Source organism: Trichomycterus rosablanca, chromosome 27, assembly GCF_030014385.1.
Source record: "Trichomycterus rosablanca isolate fTriRos1 chromosome 27, fTriRos1.hap1, whole genome shotgun sequence".
Taxonomy (NCBI): domain Eukaryota; kingdom Metazoa; phylum Chordata; class Actinopteri; order Siluriformes; family Trichomycteridae; genus Trichomycterus; species Trichomycterus rosablanca.
Window position 1 is genome coordinate 10,376,472 of NC_086014.1, and position 26,015 is coordinate 10,402,486.

Below are 26,015 nucleotides of genomic sequence, written 5' to 3' on the forward strand. Positions count from 1 at the left end.
TTTATTTTTATTCAAACTGTGTATTAAGGAATAGTACCATCTTATCCTGCACCAACTCGAAAGCCTTACATTTGTGATCATAGTGTTATACACACTACCTTTATTTGCCAGCAAATAAAACTACACATTTTTTATTAACCCCTCAAATTACACAAGTGTTTATGAATGCGTTACACACACAGGGTTAATTCATGGTTTAACTTATTGGAGATGCCAAAACTTCAATAAAACCTAAAGCTTGTGCCCCAGTAGCTCTCATACACATACACACACACCTATATAGTATATTTATATAGTATTCTCAGATACTAGTATTCTCCATCTAAGTTCTTGACAACAGGCATATCTCATTGCTTTTCTCTTTTCTGTTTTTACTACCAGGTGGCTCATAAATGCAGCAACTCACTTAACTGTGGACAAGATGGGTCTCTTCCCAGCCTCTCTTAATCTGCTCCTACTTACAATGACCCTCGAAAAAGCAGTTGAGCGATGACGTAGGATCATGACCTTTGTATGGAATGAGGCTACACAGGAGCTGCTTGGTCAGTGACGTCATTATGAAAGGGAGAGGAGTCCTGGCAGGTGCATGAGAACAGGAACACACACGCTATAAAATTCTTCCGTAAATTGTGATCTTGTTTTGATATATGCCAGATGTCAGTGGAAAAAGTCATTTAAAACAGTACATATTGGATGAAATTAGGAGCAGCATCAGCATGACCACTCCTAAACAATTATTACAGTGTGTGTATTTTCCATAGGAGGGTTCTGTTTTAAATAAACACAATTACTACCGCAATTTAGACTTGCATACAGTTCCAAGAAAAGTCTGCAAAGTCTGGAATCTGTGCATTAATTAAAAATAAGACATAAACACGGTGTCTTAACGAATGCCAAGCAGTCGTACTTTTCTTGACTTCACCGAACACATTTTATTCATCTACAGTCCAAACTGGAAATTGGATTTCTTGAATGAACTCTCCTCTTCTGATATTAATTGGTCTAAGCCATTGTCACAAGACAACCATTCTGTTGTTAATTAATTAGTCATTACTTTGTTACATCATCAGCTTCTGTCAAGTTTTATATGTATATATGTATAGCTGTCTAAGCCCCAAACATGATAGTTCCTTCTCTATGCTTTACAGTAAGAATAAGGTCTCAATTTTGTGTGCTGTGCCTTGTCCTTTTTTCATCGTTGGATTCTTTATCAACTAGTTTGTCAATGTAATTTGTGCTTTTGGTGTGATATTTGCAGATTCCTGTTTATAAGAATGATTTATTTATTTTTAGAAAAACAGACTCAGACATGAACCCATGACCTATAGAATATTTTCATACTTTTGGTCTGTATTGAGTCTTATTAATTAAAGTGAAAGTTTTACTAACTGTATGAATAATATACATTGATATTTGTAACATTGAGGGAGGAACTGCTTCCTTTCCAAAGCACATGAAAAACACAAAGAGCATGACGTAAGTGAAAGAGAGTAGCAGACGACGAGTGACCGTATGCCTAGTATCAATTTCGTTTTTTCCCGCCCTGCATTCTTTTCTAACTTTTATGACCGCAATAAATTGTTTTTTTTTTCCTAGACATCTCAAACCCCATTTGAATCTGGTTCCCCTGAGGTTCCTCCCATGGCTCTGACTCGGCTTTCATTCCTGATTTTAGAACAGGTTTCCAGCTCTTCTTAATTCATCACGGTCTGCTCTGTGAACTTTTATCACCGTCAAACGTGTCCTCCGAAGTTACCAAATGTTTACATAAGCCGTCAAGCCTAAATGGAGTCCGTTTTCCATTGACTAGCTGTTTGGCTGTACTGATGAGCTATTGTAATCAGTCTGGAGTGCTTTATTCACGAGTATACAAAGTGTGTATACAAACCGGTTGCCAGATTGTGGATAGAGGATATTATTTCCTGATTACTTATACCCCAATAGCATAATGTAGCATAAACATATTTAAAACCGTTTGATATGTGGTTGCGACTTCACTCAAAACCTGGTTCCCTTGTGGTTGAGATGAATTAAGACCGTTCTCTTGGCAAAAAGGTACTGCTATAAACCTCAAATGAACTAAGTCCATGTTTGGGTCAGTTTGGATTTAAAAGAGCAGGATTTATGCTAGTGTTTGATCTGTTATTAATCTTTCCACAGAGTCAATAAAACACAGTCTTTCTGGACGTACATTTCTTTTTGTTGTTCAGTAAGAGGTCTTAGTTATTTAAGCCCTTGAGTTGAAAGGTTATAAAAAATACAAAAAATGGGTACAAAGCTACTGGTTAAAAATGAGAATGCGGTTATATCTGAGTACAACAGGCTACTGAAACGATGGCGGTTAGGCTTTAATAAATTCTGTTGTACATGTGCATTCACTCAGTGTATTATTTAAGCACTGTGGATTAAGCTTTATATAAGGATTTTCTCCAGTGGCTGTTGGAAATCTATTCCAGCCTCACTTCTTGGCACTTTTAGCCAGTTTTCTCTAACAGGTGCTTAAAATCAAGCAGACAGCTTTTTTTTCATGCTTTCCCATAGACAAAGACTGGAAAAAGGATAGGTGGTACTAAAGAGTTTACTGCCATTTAGTGCCACATTTTTGCTGGTGTTGCTTTGGCAGCTATAACTTATATAGTAAAAATGTCTAGGAGCAATATCCATTTACCCCAAGTGGTATCCAATATCCAAGCGGCAGGTCATGAGAGTTCATAATACAGGATCCCTTAGTATGATAGCGTGCATAGTAGGGATGCCCCAATCAGAAACCACACCCTGACCTGAAACACTGTTTTAGTTTTAATATTATTCCTAAAAGCTTCGTGGATGTGGTTAACATGGCCAATCAGCCTCACACAACCATACGATCACCATATGAAATTTCAAATCTGATGTTGGCAGATGCCAGGGAAATGCTGAAAGTGATGACCGACCATAGTACCAACTCCAAAGTTTGGTGGGTGTGAAATAATGATCTGGGACCTCCAGTATCTGGGCAATTTGTGCCCCCTCCGATACGGGCATCACAGAGAGCCTTAACTCATATGGAGAGACATGCTATGCTTCATGGGATTTCCCCCTTGACTGTGGGATTGCATGATGCTGTGGCAGCAAGGAGAAAATCCATCCAACCAACCTCCTGTGTAGATGGGCAATTGTGTCTAACGAATCCCCGGCCAAGTCAATGGTAGCACTCCCTCAAGTTTAATTGGTGCTGTCTTCCAACTGCAAGTTTCAGCTCTTTCCATTAAGTTTAGACCAGGACATGTAGCAGGTCACTTTAAAATAGCCCAATCTTACATCTAACCAATTCTACAGTGCTTTTTGATGTGTGTTTTGGGTCATTATCCTACTGAAAGCCAATGACCTGTGACTGAGGCGCAGCGTTCTCATATCGGGCTATACTCTCTGCTCCAAAATGCCTCGATAGTCTTCTGCCTTTTTTGTGCCCTCAAGAGATTTAAGGCACCCAGTGTATGCTAAGAAAAATTACACAATAGCTAGTGGATATTCTTTTAAACTGGGAATCACACCTACCATTAGTCAAACCAGAAGGACTCAGATGTTACTTGTGTGGGCTGGTTGTTGACCTAATGACTGCTTCAGTTACACTTGCAGTTTTTACCACTGTATCGCACACATGTTCCCAATGCTTGGGCCAACGATGACTTCAGAGCAAGCTTTCAGATAGCAGCCTGGCTGGCTGTGCACTTATATAAAGCTGCTTTTACTTATCCTGCAATTAAACCATGTCATGATGACCAAAGAACACACTGACTGAAGACATAAATCTATACCTTAGTACTTTAAGTACACAATCAGCCGGACTGTTTCTGCTATTCATAGAATCATTAAGACAATTTTGTGACGGCAGCGTAATTATATGGAATTTTATTACTATGACCCGGGTACAGAGTGTACTGTGATGAAATAAATACTCTATAGCTATATAGAAATGATGCAAAGAAGGAACTTTAATAGCACTATTAAACTAAGTGAGGCAATTGCATGGGTGCACTAAAGCATGACAATCCCTCTGAACTGGTCATTTCAAACCATTATAAATAATCTATGGCCGGCACAGTGGTGCAGCAGATGGTGTGGGTGCCGCACAGCAACGTGAGTCCTGGGGAACGGATATCAATCCTCATCTCCAATCAGTCTGTAAGCAATTCTGTATGTTTGTCTTTGTGATTTACTCAAGTCCCACCACTGCCAGGTTGGCACAAACCTCAATTGCTTGGATTTTATTCAGTCACAAACAGCATACAACTGTACTTGGTAGTTTGGTTAATGAGATCACTACCAATGAGGTTAGCATCTAACTCGCATAGTGTAGTGTAGTTTTATTTATTAACAGTAGCTAATTAGCCTAAGCTTTTTTAGTTGTGGGTAGAAAGCATATAATCATGGTTGATGGTTTGAATATGGCTTATAATTTTGAAACTTAACCTTAATTTTTTGTCAGAAATGCTTGCTAGGTCCCATCAATATTTACTTAATTTATAGATTTTTTTTATTCCTAGAGAGAAGTAAATATAGTACTTATTAATCATAAAGCTTTAGTAAGCATTTTCTTAGCAGCTTTTATGTTTAAATAATGATTAAAGTTGCAGTTTAAAGTGTTATGGAGCACAAAAATTTACTGCTTTGGTGATCACAGTAGCACACGGTGAAATAAGAGAGAAGAAAACACGGGGGTGACCTCCAGTGGGAGAACCCAGAGATGCTGGAGTCGCTCATACTGAAGTGCTTACGAGATTTTTTCCAGTGGATTTGTGGTCGAGTGCCTTGCCGCCAGCCCCTGAATTGGCTTTCGGTTTATTGGTCTTCAGAACCTTTTTTTTCTTGAATGGAAACATACCGAAGCCAGATTGACATGGTCAGACATTGCCTCCCCCAAGCACACGCACACGCACACGGAATCAGACGGACATCCAAACAGGGTTTATTTTTTTTTTTTTTTTTTTTTTTTTTTTTTTAGGAACCCTCATTGATATTAATAAGAATTTGAACCACCAAAGGTGAAGCAAAACATAGAAGAATCAAGTTATAAAAAGAGAACATTGAGAAACTGCCAGACTCATTCTCAATCTATCAACCCCTTCATGCAGTCTTCCTGTAGATTATCTGCTCATGAGTGTTCCAGATCCCTGGAGCATTTGTTATGTTGGCTGTACTGACACCATATTGATGAGATCAGAGACATACTCTTGTCTGTGCAAGCCACTGTTGGTAAACGATAATGGCCAACACATGTGGATCACAGAACAGTGGTTGCACTCCCAAGCTCTTCCTTTTGACATTCATTAGCCCATGATGGCTTAATTGTGTGAATCTGAAGAAAGAATAGAAACAGTAATTGTCACACATAGTTTTGGTTTGGATAATTTCACCAATTATTTTGTAGTGTTGGAGACGGGAGATTCTTGGACTCTTTGATGTAGGGTGTTGGTGTCTGGGCTGTAAACAATCACAACCAAATAGAAGAAACAGAGAGGGAGAAACATCACAGCTAACAGCTAGTTCTGTCTGGTGTCCCAACCACCTCAATTGGCTCCTCTTGATCTGATGGAACAGTGGTTCTACTTCTAGGTGTCTCCAGATTGTCGAATTCCCTACCCTGTTACAGAGAATAAGCCCAGCAACCTTTATCACCCACAGATCATGACCATAGGTGAGAATAGGCATGCAGACTGACCAGTAGACAGTAGGACAGTGAATGCAAAACTGCTGCCATTGACCTGATCCATTTATTCTCATGCTTTTTATCACTCTTGCAGTATTTGCCAGTGATGGCTCAGTGGTTAAGGTACTGCCAGGTATTTGCCAGTGATAGCTCAGTGGTTAAGGTACTGGACTAGTAAACAGAAGGTTGCCGGTTCAAGCCCCGCCACCACCAAGTTGCCACTGTTGGGTCCTTGAGCAAGGCCCTTAACCCTCAATTGCTCATTGTGTAAGTCGCTTTGGATAAAAGCGTCTGCTAAATGCTGAAAATGTAAATGTAAATTTGAAATCAGCCCCAGAGCACCCCACTAGAGTCCAAGAGTGTTGTGTTATATCATGGCTGTTCATTCATTCATTTTAACTAACCACTTCATCCTAATCATCTTAATCTAGGGCAGTGGTAGCTCAGTGGTTGCCACTGTTGGACCCCAGAGCAAGACCCTTAACCCTCAGTTGCTCGAAATGTATTCAGTGTAAGCGTCTGCCTCAAATGACCCAAGTGACACAATGGAACACACCCTGGACCCTTAATTCTGATATGTTAGAAGTGCTTACAACGGGCATGTAAGCATCTGCAGTGGACAATAGAAAGAGATTGGATTGACTAGTGATTTCAATTTTATCTTAAATTATGTGGATGACTGAGATAAGTAATTGAAAGGTTCCACAATATATGTGCATAATAGGTGAATGAGAGGGTAAACCTGGGGGTAATAAGGGGCCTCTTTACCCCATTCACTATTGAGTTGTGGAGGACAGTGCAAAATGATTTAATTCTGGAACATTCTGTACAAGCTCACGTGGCTTCACATTTTTCTGTTCTGTTTTCTGTTTATCTTTAGGAAGCCATTATTCCAACACAAAATGACAAGTTTATCTTTATTAGATACTCTATAAATATCAAGCAGTAGCCTAAAAAAAGACAAAAAAGTGGAGACATTTTATATAAAAAGCAATTTTACAAGAAGACGCTATTATTTTATTGATTCTATCATCATTTACAGGTAACAGCTTTTATATTGTTCCTTCATTACAGAACAGAAGTCGACCCTGTCAACTCTTTAACGTAAATTATAGCTGTGGAACACTTCATACCAAATATAAATAGTGTTGCTACAGCAATGAGCTCGCCATAACAACAACCAAAAGCAACTGCTGTCATCAAGATTTACGGCGCAAACCATTTCGATAGTATCTGTTTCCAGCGCTGCGGTGTGTTCACATGTGTGGAAGATATTTCATATATTGTTCTGGGGAAGCATTTTGGGCAAAGGGAAAAGGCTGAATCAGCAAAATGATTTTTAATGTCATTTCCAAAGGTTCCAAGGCTTTCTGACTGCACATAAATCCTGGTGGTTATTCTTGTATGTACTTCTTTTGATTTTTAGCCAAGCTTGAATTTATATGAACCACCTGAAAATTTTTAACAATTTGTTTCCTCACATAAACAACAAATCATTTGAACTACTAAAGCCCACATTTAGGAGTGTAGAAAGGATGGTTTTTAGATTTTTTTTTTTAAAGAACAGTGTTAGAGGAATTAAAAGGAATTATAAAGATTTATTGGAAATACAAAAAACTTTATTTAATTTATTAACCTCTATTAAGGACATTATTACGTCAGAGGACAAATAGATATTTAAAAAAGGGTGGCACTGTTGCCTCACAGCAAGAAGGTCCTGGGTTCGATTCCCAAGTGGAGCGGTCCCGGTCCTTTTCTGTGCAGAGTTTGCATGTTCTCTCTGTGTCTGCGTGGGTTTCCTCTGGGAGCTCCAGTTTCCTCCCACAGTCCTAAAACATGCAAGTGAGGTGAATTGGAGATACAAAATTGTCCATGGCTGTGTTTGACATTAAACTTGAACTGATGAATGTTGTACCTACCTGTTTTGTCATGAATGTAACCAAAGAGAGTTAATATATAGACAGTATACCCATTAACAATACACATGATAAAAAATATTCATAATATTCAGTAAATATTCACGTAACACCATTTTACCATTTTAAACAGTCCTCAATAAGTAGGCAAATTGGTAAAAAGTAAACATTATTTAATATAAAAGGAGAATCCACCAAGGGCCAAGTCTATGCGGGTAGAGATGGCTTGTGGCTCACCACCTTTTACATTTCTCATTTGTATTACAATTGTCAGCTTCAGTACAATTAATATGACAAGCCTAAATATACAAAACTCAGGTGGTACAGCAGTCTGTTATGCTATCCCTATGTGCCAAGAAAACACTTTAAAAGCATTAACATTTTTAAGAGCATTAAACATTTGTCACTTTGTCCTGAGCAACTCCAGAAACCCAAGCTACTGTGAGTAAAAGTTTGGCTTAATCCACATGGGCTTTCTTCACTTTTTCCAAATCATGTCAGTCGATGAGTTTCTCGTAGGTGTGAATAAGTAAATTGTGTTTGACGTCCTGTGATGGTCCTGTGCCTGGTCCAGCATGTATTCAGGCCTTTCTGATCTAGGCTTCCAACTTGCTGTGGCTCTGCTCAGGATAAAAAGATTACTTAATAATAATAAACCTGTCATTTATTATTGCTTTATTTAAAAACTCATATAGTGAAAGTGTATTTGTCATTGTAAAGTAGATTTACTTTTTTAGTCACATATTTGAGAATAAGGGTTTTAATATATTTAATGCATAAACACAAACCTCATTGTCCGTGGTTAGATACTACAGATGCAGTGGGTAAAGGTTAGATTCATATGGATTCTTTAGTTGAACACTCGAATATAGCAAAGCCTACTGCATTTTCTTGCAGTGTGTGTATGTGTATGTGTGTGTGCTCTTTTCTTTCTATCTCTGCTGCTGGATGTAGTCCATAGTAAAAAAGAAAAAAAAAGCCACAGCCGTATCCTTGGCAGAGCATGTAATGTCTGAGACAATCGGACAGATTAGGTAAATGGAAAACGCATGTGATTAGGAAAATCGATGTCCTAAGAAAACCTCAGACAGAAAGTATTCATGTAGAACCTGAGATTATGGACAAAGAAATGGAAGAAAACTCCAATTATGCCAAAGCCTGGTGAGATCATGGTGACAAATTAGGTGCTAAAGTGATGATTTCCTTATAAAAACTAGGTTTCTGGTTTGCATAACTCTACAGATGGATTTTATTATATTTGGAAGACTAAAAAGCAAATGTTAATAAAAACTAATGACACTAAATCCAAGCATGAAGTGAAAAACGATGATGTGCATCTGGTGCTGGTAAACCAGTTAAATCCCACTTAATTATTGTTTAATATATGTTTGTACAATCTGTTACTATGAGTTTAGGATTGTGTTAGATGTGCTACTTACATGAATAAATACGTAAATTCACTTGGACACTTACAGTTGATCAAAGAGCTAGTTTAATGACGCATACACTGAACAGTAGATCTGTGTGTATATTAAACAGCTCTATTCAATCTGCAGGTGTGAGATGCATGCAAACAATGGAGCTGTTGAGAGCATCTTGGTTCAAGTTCTTTCAGCCAGAGGAGAGCTGCACATGCCTTCCACATGTGGTAAGTGTTGGGATTTGGGCGCCCGCTCTGGTGCGCTAATGGTTGGAGCGAACTTGGCCAGAATAGCTGTGGTCGGGTTCAAACCTCCAACTGACTGCCAGTAGTGCTGCCATAGTAGTGGAGCTGTCTCATCATCATATGCAGTTCACAATGCTTTCATTGTGCCCTACACACCGTCAGCTTTACGGATGAGAGAAAAGTAACTATGCTGAGGTGGAAATGGCGGTGTTTATTCTGATTTTAGTTTTTAGTTAGTCAAAGGTGTGTTGACAGGACTAAACAGAGGAAAGTGAGAAAGGAAAGCAAGACTTTTTGTTTTTTTTAGGGCTGTCAAACGATTAAAATTTTTAATCGCGATTAATCTCAGAATTTCATATAGTTAATCGCGATTAATCGCATTAAAAAAAATCTGTGTAAATGTTATAGAAAACAAGGATTTTTAAGTGAAATGTTACAATTACAATGGTGAACACATTTTATGCTAAATGTACTTATGTTAAAAACTGCTGGGACAAGAGAAAACTGTAAGGGAGTTTTATTCACTCACATACTAGGCAGTAATACTATCCAGTGGTTTAATGGACGTTTCTACACGAACTGAGTGTGTTTAGACTAGGGTGGCCAGATTCATAGTAACAAAAAGGAGGACATTACACCCCAAAAAGCCGGACATCATATTAGGAACAGGGGGACATGCTACTGCAACACACAGAATGAATCCAGAACCCATATAACAGTTTTTGACCAATTTAAGCAAGAATTATATAACAAATGACTGTTTTACTCACTAAATGTTGTGTCTTTTCATATTTAGGTCCGTTCATCGCTGCCTCAAAAGTTTACTTTTTGGCATTTTCACCGCGTTCCTGATCATGAGAGCTGAGTGATTGACTCAGGTAGCGCGGTGTTTACAAAACAGAGAGGGCGGGCGAAATTCAACCACCCAATCACAGACTAGCATTTAGAGGGCGGACCTTCTCCGATTGGCCAGTGGTAGCTCTATAAGGAGTCAAATGAGGCTGTTAAACCAATGAAATACAAAGCATTTGTTTCGACATGTACCTGAGCCAATGGTAAATAATATTGATCAAAAATGAAACCAGTTCACTCCAAAAGGAGGATTTTGAAGTGTCCGTCCTAGCGTTACGTGAATGGAGGACTGGCAGCTTCTTTATTATGCAAGTGCATTACTACGACACTACCACGCTCGGTAACATTATGTTAACAAACCGCAAATAAAAAACGGTGGCAAGTCCGACATTAAAACGTTTGTTCTACCAGTCAAGTCTCAACATGAACTAGAATTTGCGTTAACGGCACTAATTTTTATAATCGCGTTAAATTGAGATTGCGTTAATGCGTTATTATCGCGTTAACTTCGACAGCCCTAGTTTTTTTGTAATGTCTCATACAGTGGAGACTGTTTTCTGTATTTTATTTAATCCTCATCATAAATCTTTTCCATGTCCTTATTAAAAATGATAAATGGACTTAAAATAAAAATTGGCAAACATTTTTACAAGCAAATCTAATAGTATTATTTTAAATTGATTGAATTATTTGCTATTTTTCAGCCACCAGTTGAGTCTCCAAATTGCACAACATCAACCAACCACCACTACACACAAACCCCCACCCATTAAATCTGGATCTGTAAGCCCCAGATTCTGAGGCTTACTGGTCCCGCTGTGGTTTACAGGATGTGACATAAAGCTTCCACAAGGGGGTGTTCACATACAAGTTTATGTGCCTGTTAATATTGGTTTATTTAATTATTATTATTTTTCTCTGCGACCCATTTTTTGGTTTAAAAAACCCTGATCTAGCTGATCTTCCTCATCTTCCTCCATTGGTCCAATATCCATTGTAGATGCTTTCAGCTGTAAACAGGGGTAAGTCTGGGGTTAGCCCTTTGTCTGCCCAGTGACAAATACAGTATACAGAGTTTTCTGCACAAAACATTCCCCCATCCCCAGTATTGAAATGATCTGCAATCTGAGTCACAGTATTCCTTCTGTTGGTCTGTACCAGATGTGATGGGCTCTATCCTGTCGGTGGATGCTTACCACAGCTGCCTGTTATCATAAAAAATGCATTGTTACATTATGCCTGGTGGCCATATGTAAAATTTAGTGGTGGAGGAATAATAATTGATTAATAAACATTCACAGCAAGAAGGTCCTGGGTGCGATCCCCAGATGGGGCGGTCTGGGTCCTTTCTGTGTGGAGTTTGCATGTTCTCACCCGTGTCTGCGTGGGTTTCCTCTGGGACATGCAGTCAGGTTAATTGGAGACACTGAATTGCCCTATCGGTGAATGGGTGTGTATGAGTGTGTGGGTATGTGTGTCTGCCCTGCGATGGACTGGTGTCCCATCCATGGGGTTACTGTGTGCCTTGCTCACATTAAAAAGCTGGGATAGGCTCCAGCACCCCTACGACCCTAGATTGGATAAGCGGTTAAGAAAGTGAGTGAGTGGGTGTATATATATCTAACTGTGCAGCAATGCCATTCTTCAAGGCATCATTAAATCACAGTAGGGAGGCAGACGGGTCAGCATCGCCAGACAGGTGACTCACTATGACATACATGTTGTGAATGAACCGATGCTGATAAAAATCTCCCAGTCAGAAGTGATCCATGGATTAAGAAACTATATAAAACCATCTGTTTAATCAAAGAGTTCTTTCCAGATGTGAATACCGAAATGTGTGTCTACTGTACTGACGTGTGATGTTAAATCATCACGTCTCTAACTGAACCTTCTGCCTCCATTTGCTTTCATTAAAGCTCCTTCAAATGTTATTTTCTTTCGTCTCCTTCGTCTTTTTTTTTTTGACTGCGTTCCTGGCTCCACCAGAGCATTAATGTCAGAAAGGTGCTGAAGTCTCGGTTCACTTTTCACTCTTTTACTTTGTCCAGGTCATCTGGAAATCATCTCTCTCTTCCAACAGCTGATGCTCTTTATTATTATGGCTTTGTACTTGCGTGTGATAAACCATGGGGATTTATTTACAGTCAGTAGGAGACACTACATTTTTTAAAACACGTTTTAAACTCCCCCCACTGAGGGTGCTTAACTGACGCAATTGTTCATGTCTGAGGTCGAGGCTGAATGCGGTTTCACCTCCCTGCTGCTACAACAGCAAGTCCTAATGACTGGTGAAAGTGTGAAGATCACGTCTCAAAGGAGGTGTGCAAAACTAACCATCATTGAAAATAGTTAGAAACCAAACATAATTCTGGTTATTGACTGTGTAGAGTTTGTCATGTTCTTCTCATCTTCTCGCCTGTGTGGGATTTCCTTCAGCTGTCTCCCTCTTCCCACAGATAAAGCATTAGCCTATATAAATTTGCTATTCTAAATTGTCCAAAGTGTGAATGAGTGTGTGGTGCACTGTAGTATCCCATCCAGTGTCTATTTCTACCTTATATCCAACTCACACTCATCAGGTTATAGTGGTTACCAAAGATACTGGTACAGTATCTTTTGCTGGCAGCCCAGTTCAAACCCCGGCATTAAAAAGACAGAATTCAAGCATGTGTATGTTTGTCTCGTATGCAAACAATTAACTACATCATACCATAGTACATTATATTGTTCTCCTATTGTAATTTAATTTAGATCTACTACATCTTATTGCTTTTAGCAAGATGTGTAGTGTTTATATAGTGGCCAAAACCAACTGTATCCCTTCATTCTCAAGTATTCACTGACAGAGGGAAATCCGGACACTAACAGAACCAGATATTATTTTTGAGGTGATGTTGGGCTGTTTGGATCCAAAAATGTCGACCGGTTTCTGCTCTTAAATGATGCCTGACAGGAAAGCTTCTTTTAACCTCTACATTTTCCAGACTTTATGTAATACAAGGAGGAATGGAAAAAACAGCTGCTGTGTTAGGAACAGAGACAGAGTGTGGGGAAGTGAGGAAAGACTTTCTGGTCTTCCAGGTTTTGAGTCTGATAGCCAGGGAAGATCCATGATGAGCAGAATGTGGAAAAACTGTTTTTCAGTCTTAATACAGAACATGTTGTGCACGTATACTTGATTGATTTTTATTCCACCTGACCAGCTATGAAAAATTGTTCTTTTTAAAATCTGTTTACTACATTTTGTAACCATTGTGACTTTTAATGTTAAATTCATGCGCCATTCAGTGAGAAGACCGTTGTTAAAAGGGGCATAAACTCAACCATACAGGTCGAATCTCTATAGAAAAACGCTGGCAGTACAATGGGTCATACTAAAGAGCCTAGTAATTTTCAACAATGCCATCTTTTCAACTATTATTTTTACTGTAGTTACAGTTGTTTTGTAGGTAAAACAATCAGAGGCAACATTAGTTTGTCTCAACATAGTAGACTTTTCTGTGTTGAAGCACGATGTGCACAACTATCTGTTCTTGTATGTTACACTTGCTTCTGGAAGCATTGCTAATCATTATTAGTTTTCTATTTGGATCCAAGCAGTGATACAAAATGCCTAGAATCACTGTGCAATGCTAAAACAGTGCACAGCACACTGACATTGATTTCTGGAGTAAACACGTTCTCTGGAATTATAACAAATTATTTTACCACATGACACTCAGACTAATGATGAGAGATTCTTCCTGTGATGCACAGTGCCAACTATAAACTTCTCTCTGGTGGAGAAGTTATATTGGTCCACAGTATAAATTGCATCTTGAAATGACATTCTAGAGAATTGTGTGCTTCCAATTTTATGGCAACAGTTTAAGAAAGTCCTTTTCCTCAATGACCTTTTAAATGTAAGATTCATAAAGAAATGCTTAGCCACATAAACTGAAAGTAGACCTAACTGGTATTTCACTAATGCCCTTGTGAATTACTAAAAGCACATCTCTGTATTCATAATTCACTGTCTAATGGAAAAAGTCTTTAAAATAATAATTGCAGTAGCAACAGGGGAGCAACTCAGGTACCCATTATTTTGCACTGTGATTTGGGAAGGAGCTGTGGATGTTTTGGTGTGCACAAAATTGGGTTTGGAATAGCCTGTATGTGACGTATTGTTTTTTATTTAAGCACACGAAAAATAAGAACATAAGTAGAGAATATTAGGAGTCACTATGGATTCAGAAGGAACATTTTGATTTTATGTTTATTGAGAAAGGTTTGGACCGAAAGGTAAATTCCTCTTTCATCACAGCTAATAGCTCAGGGACTTGTGCTCAGATTTAATTGATTATGGTTTGCATTGCGTCATTGTATGACCTTACTTCCTTACTTTAACTCGCTACAGCTTCGAGAGCCCCTGCTGACTTTATTACATCGACGTTCTAGTTGAGTTTCTCAAAAATAGCTGACCATTATTGAGACATCGTAATATTGTTCAGGTCTGGATCCAACTTTTGCTTCGCTGTGATAAACACTGGCAGTCTCGACTAACACAAGTTGTTTGAATATGTGATCGAATAGACAGCTGTACTTGTTAGCATTTGACTTTTTTACTAGGAGAAAATAAAGACTGGTTCATGCTGCCATTGGCAGGCTTTCCTAGCCTTTGGATGGTTTGATAGATGTCTTTGCAGTTCTGCTGTGACAAATGTGCTCCTCTCTAATGAAATGTGTTTAAGGAATTCTTTGAGTTTGGAAATCTTCCACTAGTTTATAATTGGGCCTTTTGTGTCCACTGATTTTTAAGAGGAACAAATGTCCCGATGCTTGTTAATCATCTTAATAAAGCTTGTATTCACATAGTTTTTTCAGTGTTTAAAAAAATAACAATCATTATATTCTCTGAGCATTTTGGTTCCATTAAAAATGAATCATTTATTTAACTCAGATGTTTATTGAGCACTGTTTACAACCACTTATTTTCTAAAAGCTCTAGTATCTATAAAGCTGTTCTGTTATCAGGTTTTTAGTTTAATAAAATAAAAGCACATTGAATCAAAATAATATATAAAAATCGATAAATCCATATTACACAAATCCATAACAATCTCTACACGCTCATCCTGGCTTCGTCAAGCCTCATTGAGCATAGCTGTAATATTTATTAGCTTTTATAATGCTTTAATGATTGTGTCCAAAACCATAATGCATCCTCCACCATGTTTTACAGTGCGTATTTTCCTCCAAACATGCTGTTGTGCTTTTTTTTCTTATTGCTTCATAGAACATATTGTGGAACATTCAGACGGTTTTGAGCCAAGCCGCACTTCAACTATCCAGACTTTAAAGTAAGTACAGCTTTTAACATTTTGTTATATTAATTTGTTGAACAATTACGGATATTTTATTGTAATTTAATTAACAAACCTTTTGTTTGTTTAGTCTGTAACACGTCTGAGAAAACCAAAACATGCTCAGTTTGCACAAATTTTATAGCTAGCAGGCCTGCTGTTTAAATGACGGACTCTGCCTTTTGATTCTAAAACTCAAGAGGCAATTTACAACAGAACAGAATCCATCTAAACCCACCAGGTCTCTTACTGACTATATTAAATGTTAGGTAGAGATTTGTTTAGAGGAGTCGGGAGCCAATGCTGCTTTTAAAGGCTCAGGAAAGGAAAGAAAGTGACGTTTCTTGGCCTTTACAGGGAATATTTCCAGCTGAAAACAGCTATATTAATACTCTCTGTTGTATTATGCTGGCCAGAATATTTTATTACTGTAATCCTGGCCTGGCTGGCATCTAATTCAAACAGTATTCATCCTAGTTGCTTATTATTTTTGGTATGGTGTCACTGAATAATATTGATATAATATAATGTTCTATTTAATAATCATATGCATGCAGCACAATGGCAATGTTGTTCATGCTGCACAGCTCAAGTTCTTTGCATTGAGTAATTGTCAATGCAATGTTCAATGTTTTTTCCTATGTTGTGCTCAGAGTTTCCATTAATTACTTCTGACCCTCGGTGACCCTCTGGTCTGAAATAATATATTTGGTTAACATTGCATTTGAAAACCTCCAGTGCAATTAAGCAATGATCCTAATATTATGCAAAGCTGGTACTTGGAATATTTTTATTTGTAATTTAATATCACTATATGGTGAGGGGGGAGGTATTTTGAGCATATCTGAATATTGGGGAAGGGGGCATGTACCCTATATAAATATATACATTCCCCACGGGCTACTGTGATCATCAGCGTTCATTCGATTCGCCTGCACTCAGCACTTTTTAAGCGTGAGCTTGGATCAGCTCAGTGCTGAGTCTTTGGACGCAGCTGGTAAGCTGGATGGCAGGTTTGAAGCGATCTCTTAAAAAAGAGGAGAAAAAGTTACTTATGGTAATCTAATACAAGAATCCTAAACAAGATTAGTGTTGTTGGATGACTGAGGGCCGATCGTGTTTGATAAATTAAATGAAATGTAAATAAATCTAAGTGAATCACAAATCGAATTGATCAGTGCTGTTGGCTTCCCATGGGCTTTTCTGGTATCAATTACCCAGCTCAGTCTGTAGAGCATTAGTCTGTGATGCTCTAAAGTGGCCGTTTGATTTGATGTTATTTTATTTTTCCATTCAGCCAGTCACATATTTGTCTTGTGGTTGGCATTTTTTATTGTTCTCTTTAAAAAAATTTTATTTCTGCACTGGGTCCTAATCATCTGGGTGGTGAACGCAAACACTACTTTACAGGGGTTGTGTTGTACATTAGGGGTGTGTCCTCTGTACTTTTAGAGTGTATTTATAACTGGAAAAGTATATCTATGTCATTCTGTGTTGTGTGTACCTTCATTAAGCTTTTGTACATTTTCATTTTTAATTATCCAAATTATCCATTGCTTACATTGCTTAATTCTGGTTGCTATTTATAATGAATATAATGAATATAATGAGGTTGATAAACAACCCTTCCTTGAACTGATGTGGTTAGTGTTCATGAGCCACTTAGAAAGTGACGTTTGTTGGCCTTTTAAAACATCCACTGGCCAGAATGTTTTTATTATTGTATGATTGTGCTGGCTCCCATCTAGTTAAACCAGTATAAATTCTATCTTCTTATTTCTGCCAGTAGTGGCTTTGAGTAATATTTGGATATGAAAATGTTCTGTATAATGTATTACCCCACCGGCATTTTTATGAGGTTCACCTACCGTGTACGTACATTAATGAGCTATATGTAAATGCTTTTTGTGAGCATACAAATACTGACTATATTTAGTATTAATACTGCATCTATTCATTAAAAAGGGGCTTCATTTAACCAGATAATGTTTGAGTGGTGGACCATTATCGGCACTGCAATGATTCTGACATGGTGATGACGTAGTAGAATGTGTTGTACAGTGGTATGAGTGTAGCAGGTGCAGCAGGGTTGTTGGCTTATTGTGATTATACATTAAACAAGAACAATGTCTTTAAGAAAACATTTTCTAAAAACTGCCTCGTTTTACTTAACATATCAACGCTGTTTAGTAAACTCTGCCCTCTAGTGTTTTTTCACTAGAGAAAATAAAATCAAGTACCATGGTAATTTTTTTGTGGTAAAAATAGAAAAAATTAAAAATAGAAAGACTAGCATTGGTGTCATGTAACATGTTACATCGACAATCATTCCATTTGTTGAAAATCTAAGAAAAGGAGTGGGGGGTGGGGGTTCTTGTAATTGTTTTTTTATTATTATTATTATTATTTTTACTGCTCAAGCTATGTTTGGTTCTCTTATAGCTTAAACTATAGCTTACAAAGCATTTATATTAAATCAGGCGTCAAATAATTATGAAGACGCACAGATCTGTATATATACTGAAAGACTAAATAATACTAGATTTATAAAATTGCAGCCGAGCACTGGACACAAAGTGGGGTCACACTTTGGACAAGACACTGGTCCATCACAGAGCTTCATATTCTTACTCTCAATTAGGTTAGCCTAGTCTACCTAATTCATCGTTTTGGGAGGTACTTAAATACTTAAACTTACTAGACTTAACTCTTGTATTCACCTTTACAAGCTTTCCACACCAGAATTTAGGCAGTTGATCCTATTGTTCATGGGCGGTCCTATCAAGCTGCCATTCTACTAATGAATTTTGCACGGACGGAAAATCATCTTTTAGAAATTTGTTTATGAACAGAGCTGAAATTGAATGTGGGCTCAGCTACAGTTTTTCTAAAAATCCACTCCACCATTAAAACTTACATTTAATACAACTTGTCTGTAGTCCAAAGCTTCCAATGGATAATACAAATTTTACTGCTTTTTTATGTAGTGTGCACCCTACATGCTATATAATATGTAACTATTTCATTAGATCTGCACTAATTAGACTTACTATTTAGTACAATAGTGATTGACTTTTGTGATGGACAGTTGCTGATTTGAATTATTGAGCTCTTTCTTCAGGTGATCATCGTATACAATTCAAACCGAGTTTGTTCCTTCCCAGCTTAATCTTTGGTACCATCCACCTGACACTTATCAGCCTTTTTTAGTCTCTAGCCCTGCAGGACTTGGCTGGCACAAGAGTGGCAAACATGATGTGCATGTAATGTCACCTTACCTGCAACCTTATGAGAAAAGTCAACAACTAAAGTATGCAAAATAACATCTAGATGAGCCAAAGGTGATATTATGAGTTGACTAAATCAAATTGATTTTTGTGTATAAAAGGAGCAGCACTTAAAGCAAGTTTAAAATGTTCTACTGCTGTTTTTATAGGTGTCCTTTGGGTACCCTGGTTTCTTCTCAATGGATTAACTCTAGGTTGGATACTGATACTGATAATAAATAAAGACTGATTGCACCACCTGACATTTAACCAGGTAATGACATTTATAACTTGTTTAAATGTAAAACATAGAATGTATTTAAGAATACATGAAGAATAAGAAACGAATTCTTAAGAACCCATAAGTTGAAACTGTTGTTACTAAATAAGCCACACAATTTTATTATAAGATCAAAAGTTCTCACACACCCACACGCGAAGTTCATACTCTTGACGTGGCTCCTACGTTCTTCTCTTTGATGCCTGTCAAGATATTTAATTTAAAGTGGGTGGTTTGTTTAAACACTACTCTAAGCACAGCTATTCACTGCCATTCCCATACATGTGAATACAAACAGGCTTGTGACGCATGTCATCAACATTGTAAAAATAACTCCTTGCCTTTTGTCATCAGACACACCGAATAGATACCAGCAGGACGAAAGAGGACCTGTGGCCTGGGTGCTGCTATGGCAACAGGGCATGGTTGCAATACCTCGGAGACCTGTCAGACAGGTGCACACTCCCTGAGCATTGTTGTATAGTCAACAATTCAGGTAAAATCTCTTTAAAAACATGTTCTGCCAGTAGATGTCTGTCAGTAAGGCCTAAAAGTAGATTCAAGTGGTAAAGAAAATAGTTTAATACCATGGTGAACATCATGTGACGCTCTTCATGAGATCAAATTAATACAGGGGTGTGGCCAACAGGTGCTTTACTCAGTTCCTGAATAACCTCAGGTGAGACTGGAGCCTCTTTCTTCTTTTCAGTTTAGTTAAACGTGCATCGGATTGCAAACAGGTTTCAGTGGTCATTTGTTCTGATCTTAGTCTAACCAATCTCATCAAGGATAAGCAGGTAAGACACAACACTTCTTTTAATAAAAGTAAAATACATTAGCTAGGTGGGTAATTAAATTGAAAGCTGTATTTTGTATTAAAATCTACAAATGTTTAAAAATGTATAAACATGTATAAGCAGTATCTCTAAATTTACTAGAGATCATAATATCCACATTTTGAATCACTGGATTGGCATGAATTAAAATAGTTTAATTAAATTGCACAAATAAATCACCTCATTGGGTGTGTTGGTATGTTTCTAAAGTACGAACCAATCAAAAAGGTAGTGTTTCGTATTGTAATTTCTTATTGTAACTTAAATGACGATGGTTTTTGAGGGAAAGGGCACAACACACATTATTTACATATATTCAAACAAGTCTGAATTTTAACTCGTCACAGCTTTTCCATATATTTTTTTTTTATCCATGGAAGAATTAGTTCTCTGTTTTGTGTTCTGCCTTTATGTTTTATTATTCCATCTATGTAGGGAATTCAATTTAGAAATTTAGATTTAATGAACTCATTATTCAGATGAAAATTAAGGCTGTTTACAGTCCCAAACCACTGCTTTTTTATCCTGTAACAAACCTTTTGTATTATTTTGTTTGGTTAAGCTTGCAATTGTAGATATTCTGTAATTGTATACAGTACTTTATGTAGGCTTTCTACTAGATGTGTTTACATGTTAAGGGTCATACAACCAGTACCTAAATCTGTGAATGTGTTCATAAAGAAATCTAATGGCCATCAATTCATTTTGAAATGGTTTAGGATTGTATTATGGATGTGTTTTTGTAAGTTTAATTCTTTCCTGGAATGACTCGGCACTAAACCAGCCATTCAAGCTCATTTAGGCCTCTTGCAATACTTACTGTGTTATGTAATGTTCCTCCATTCTGTCCTACATTTATCACACCACTAGAGTTAGTAACAAGGTTCGAATTCATATTACATAGTGCATGTGTGCTTTGGATCATTGTCTTGCTTGAAAGTTAGATTATTATCAAGGTCTACCACATAAGGCCTAACATTCCTCATCAAAATACTATGGCATTTCAGTGAATCCATGATGCCAGTCATAAAGTCTAGATTGCCAGTTACTGCAGAAAAACATCCCCAAATCATCACTGACCCATCTTCAGGCTTAAGGCTTAAGCTTTGCTTTTCTTGAGCCATACAAACCTCTATTCCATTTTTGATTTATCACTCCTTAGTACTGTATCCCTGAACTCTACAGGCCTATCCTACAGCTTTTCTTTATTGCCCGATGAGTTCTAAGACTTCTGGATGACATTTTGGGCTTTTGCCCAGGGCCACTTTCAAGCAGCACTCCCAGTGGTGTTTCTAGGGATGTTACGTGTCTGGTAAATCATCTTCTAGCCATTGCCCTTATGTTGCAATGAAATTCAGCTTTTGTGGCAGCTCCTTGCAACACAGCTTAAACACCTAAATCTCTGGGTGGTGTTTATTTAACACATCACAAATGAAGTGGATTTAGGTTTGTTATTGATTTCTTAATGGTTTAATCATGGTGTAACCCAACTTTAGGTCATACAGACCAGCAGTTTTCAGATCAGCAGTATTATGTAGGGGTTTAGAGTTTCTCTAAAGCAATAGTCCAATGACTCATGAAAATGTTATCTGACTGTTTTCATATGCAACTTGTTTTTTATATATAGGTTCTCAACGCAAACATGAAGCTGACCTTAGGCTTTAGCATTGCTCTGTTACTGAGCCTTCAACATGTCTCCGCTCAGTCTTCATCCCCTGTGACGGCGATGCCTGATACAGACGTAAATGTCACCATGGCATTAGAAGAAGACCTGGGGGCTTCATCTGGCTCTGGCATTGAGCTGAACAGTGGAGATGACGCTCAAAACCAGACCTCATCAGTTTCATTAGTAACTGGCAAACCAAATGATGAAAATGTGACAGTGACATCACTACCCTTTGTACCTCTCAACAGCAATGAAATCCACGAGACCTCAGACGATAACGTGAGCAGTTCAGTTACACCTACACCTACCCCAAACCTGGGACCTTCAGCACCCAACAAAACTGATCTAAACAACACCAACAGCACAAATGTACCTTCAGAAATGACTTCTAATGACACAACCCCCGTCACATTCACAGGAAACGTTACTACTACACGTTCACCTCAGGTTGCAAATTCAACTAAGCCACCAAACGTAAATGCCACCAACACGACACTTCCAGCAACCACCATGTTGCCCACTAATGAGAATTCCACTGAAAAGACTGTCCCAGCAACCACCATGTTGCCCACTAATGAGAATTCCACTGAAAGGACTTTCCCAACAGCTGAGGTACCCTACAATGACAATTTCACAAATGTGACTGCTCCAGCTGAATTTGTTACTGAAATGAACAGAACTGGCGGATCATTTAATGTCAGAGGGGACACGGATAGAGGTAAGAAGGAAACTTTTTTGTATTGTTTGTTTTGTACTCCCACGCATAGTTTTACCGTCTATGTGTATGTTATCTTTCTTTGTGTCAGGCTTACGTCAAGCTAGTGAAAACAATTAAACAGGAGTGCCGTCTAAAAGTACTGTTAAAACTGGTGAAACTACTGTTACATTGACTTATTTTACAAGCTTATCTTTATTCACCATGGCTGTAGCATGTATGAGGTTAAAACATGAAATTATTGCGACAAATTTCCCTGTAGTAATAAATAAATCTATAGACTTAAAATTATACAATATACACTGAGTCAAAGTAGGGACCTCTGTATTTTTGCCCATAACTTTGGCAAGTGTTGATCAACTTATTTTTTCTGCTCAACAGCAGTAGACAACCATATTGTAACAAAACATACAATGTTTTTTTACCACTGAGAACAGAAAATTGGAAAAAAGGAGGATTTAAAATTTGCTGTGTAAGATCTGTGAAACAGACAAAAGTTAAGTGGCTAACTTGCATAGCGCAAGTTCAAGAACTGGTGCTTAGTTAGAAGGAGAAACTTTATTTGAAGAGCTATTTGAAGATTCATTCTTCCCATTGAAACACAGATCCTTGTGGAATCTGCATTTCAGTACAGTGCTGTTTATTTTATGCAGTTTTATGAATTTAAACACACAAACTCTAGATAGATAGATAGATAGATAGATAGATAGATAGATAGATAGATAGATAGATAGATAGATAGATAGATAGATAGATAGATAGATAGATAGATAGATAGATAGATAGATAGATAGAGACTTTATTTATCCAGAAGGAAATTTTTAGTGGGGTAAAAATCTGCTTTCTCAGGTTCTTCCTCTTTAATCCAAACTTGTTATTGCTATCAAGAATTCACACAAGCAGCAATTTCAGATATTGTTTTTAAGTGTTCTCTAGGTGTGTTTCCTCATAGTTAATCTGTATTAATCAACCGCCTCTGTTAACCACGTCCTAATAGAGCTTCTTAGCAAACATCTCAAAGTCTCAACTCTGTACTTGGTACATATTCAGATTTATGCCTGTGGTAAACACCTATTTTCAAAAGATGCCATTGATAGTGATTAGGTAGGAAAATTTTAGTCTTTCGTGATTAAATATAGGCCTGGGATTTACATATATGGCTCACATAATGTAGTTAGTTCATTTTAAAGTGTAAGCCAAAGAGCAGGTTAAAGAGCAACATGATGATATGATGTGTGATTCATTCATAAACATTGTAATTGTTTTTTTAGGAACTAGAACACAGTGTGCATCCATAGTCGAACAAGTTTACTCATTTTCACCCTTTAGCTGTCCCACTTTTTTAGTGTCTCATTTCCTTTATATAACTCTTACAGGCTTTATACGTTGGGTACTGTTTCAGTGCAGTTTTCTTTCATGTGCTCGGTCAAGCTCTCTGGTTACTGACACCTAACCTTGCAGCACAATGAGTGCTGTGTTTCCTCAACAAGTCCTGGAAAAGGCTGTGTTCCCAGATTAGGAACTTACTAGTGTGTACCTAGTATATCTAACTAATAAGTGATTATGGTCATTCACTATTACAATCATTGACTATTTCTGTACTGCCATATTAAACCTAGATTAATGGTGAATTAATCTTAACAGGCAATGCTTTAGAAAAACCTGTAAATAACTTAAATAAATAGACAGTTATTTTGCATTTTGTTATTATTTGTTTGATCAATAATTATAATTTATGATTGCAGGTTTGTCATCAGCTACTAACGATCATCACAAAAATCAGGCCTGGGGAGCATTTCTGGGTTTTACCATTGCTGTATCAATTGTAGCCATGGTGATTTATGTCATCCAAAAACGAAGAGGCTACAGAGATTTCTCACACAGGAAACTGGTGGAGGACGCACCACAGGATCCAGGTAAAAACAACCAAATCATCGAATTATATTATTGCTTATTATTAACATGTAATTACAAGCTACTATACATATACTAAAACCTAAATGCCTGTTTAATGTTTGACTCTTTTCTATGATTTGAATAGGGTTTGTGTGTTACCCTTTCGCCTTTTAATAGACAATCAAAACAATAAAATGGGTGTGAAGCCTAAACATCACTGTTGCATTACCAGGCTTACAGGAAAGGGTCCATCTGTGGTTTGTGTGATCATCACAAGCAAGAATTTCAAGATGCTCAGATATGAACAGAATCCTGCAGTATGTCTGTGGGAATCTATGAGCATTCTGATGTTGGATGAGATGGCCTGCACAGAAGAATTCATCACCACATATTTTAATATGGTTGAAGTTAAGGCTCTGTGCAGGTCAATGGATTTCCTTCACACCCAATGTCTTTATGGATCTTGCTTTGTACATGGGCATAATCATTCTGGAATAGGAAAGGGTCTTTTCCAAACTGTTGCCACAAAGTTTGAAGCATATCATTGATTTAATATAATTGTTAGATTTTATACATTTAGCAATAGGAGTGACTGGAATACCTTAAAACTGGGAAGGATGTCCACTTCCTTTTGATCATTTAGTGTATGTGAAGCCAGTTCAATGCAACAATTATTGTACTTAATGGAGTACAGGAGCTGGGCCCTAAAACAGTTCTTTAACGCCATGTTTGTTGGTGGAACCGGACCTGCCACACCTGCCACAACCCGACCAGGATAAAGCAGTTGATGAAAATTAAATGAAAGGAAATTCATAATTGTTTATAATTATTTATTCTATCATTGTATACCATGTATTTGTCACAAATCAAATGATTGAATTACAGAAATCCTTTCTTCTACTGTTCATGTTCTGTGCTTGATTTTAGTGTTAGTTTAAGTCACACTTTATTTCAGTATTATATGTTTTTAATTCTCAGTTCTCCGTCTGGACAACAGCGAGCCTCTGGATTTGAAACTCGGCGGCTTTGCTTACTACAATCCTGGACAACAAGGGGACAACATCCGAATGACCAACTTCCCTCGGGGCCAGTATAACTGATGATTATTCTCCTATGCCAAAAAAAACTTCCACAATAAGCTGTGGCTTGATCTTGAACCAGACGTCTCTAGATCTGTTTCTTTTCAAATATGTTAAGCACCTTTTGCAAAATCAAGATGAGCAAATTGCCTAATGAGCTTAAAGTCTTTTCACAGTTTGCTGGAAAGAACAAACTGAGATGGATCTTTTGCATATGTATTTTATTTGTTCTTATTTGAATAATGTACATTTTTGTGTTTTCTTATACTTTACAGTAGTAATTATTAAAAGGAAAGAAATTTATTATCTCATTTTATACTATAAGCTGTATTGTCTAATAATTAAAATACTGTTATATGAATGAATACATGAATATTGATAAACCGATTGATGTACAGTGGGAACCAAAAGTCTGAAAACCTGCTTTTATTTAGCATTTTCTCTCATTTAAAACAATGTTTTATTATAAACCATAGCAAACCTTCTCAAGGTTTAATATGGTTCTCCTTATCCATGCATGGATAAGAGCATCTTGTGATGGTACTGAATGCTTAATCTTCTCTCTCTTTATGTACCCCAATAATTCCTTAATGGGGTTTTGGGCAGCACAGTGGCTAAGTGGGTGGCACTGTCTCCTCACAGCAAAAAGGTCCCCAGGTGGGGCGGTTCGGGTCCTTTCTGTGTGGAGTTTGCATGTTCTCCCCGTGTCCGCGTGAAGATTTTCACCAGCGCTCTCAGATTTTTGGTCCCTATTGTATATTCACATAATTCATTACAAATTATTATTATTTAATTTAATTGAAAAGGAG

At 37.5% G+C, this 26,015-nt stretch overlaps 1 protein-coding gene and 1 long non-coding RNA gene across 2 annotated transcripts; one reads left to right on the forward strand and one right to left on the reverse strand.

The window, feature by feature from the left end:
• Positions 1-7,761: 7,761 nt before the first annotated feature.
• On the reverse strand, positions 7,762-10,142 carry LOC134304357 (uncharacterized). Its single transcript, XR_010007830.1, has 2 exons — positions 10,042-10,142; positions 7,762-8,225 (listed from the first exon to the last, which is right to left on the reverse strand). It is a non-coding gene; the product is annotated as an uncharacterized LOC134304357 (long non-coding RNA).
• Positions 10,143-21,390: 11,248 nt separating this feature from the next.
• On the forward strand, positions 21,391-25,359 carry muc15 (mucin 15, cell surface associated). The gene is made up of 3 exons (XM_062989944.1): positions 21,391-22,234; positions 23,977-24,147; positions 25,106-25,359. Exons 1-3 carry the CDS (start codon positions 21,493-21,495, stop codon positions 25,225-25,227), a joined length of 1,035 nt encoding a protein of 344 aa, XP_062846014.1. The 5' UTR covers positions 21,391-21,492; the 3' UTR covers positions 25,228-25,359.
• Positions 25,360-26,015: the final 656 nt, after the last annotated feature.

What these genes read in the sequence shown, in the direction of transcription:
- muc15 (XM_062989944.1), top strand. Translation starts at nt 21,493, where the DNA reads ATGAAGCTGACCTTAGGCTTTAGCATTGCTCTGTTACTGAGCCTTCAA. An exon ending in CAGAGGGGACACGGATAGAG is followed by an intron (nt 22,235 to 23,976) that starts GTAAGAAGGAAA and finishes TTATGATTGCAG; the next exon opens with GTTTGTCATCAGCTACTAAC. An exon ending in GGACGCACCACAGGATCCAG is followed by an intron (nt 24,148 to 25,105) that starts GTAAAAACAACC and finishes TTTAATTCTCAG; the next exon opens with TTCTCCGTCTGGACAACAGC.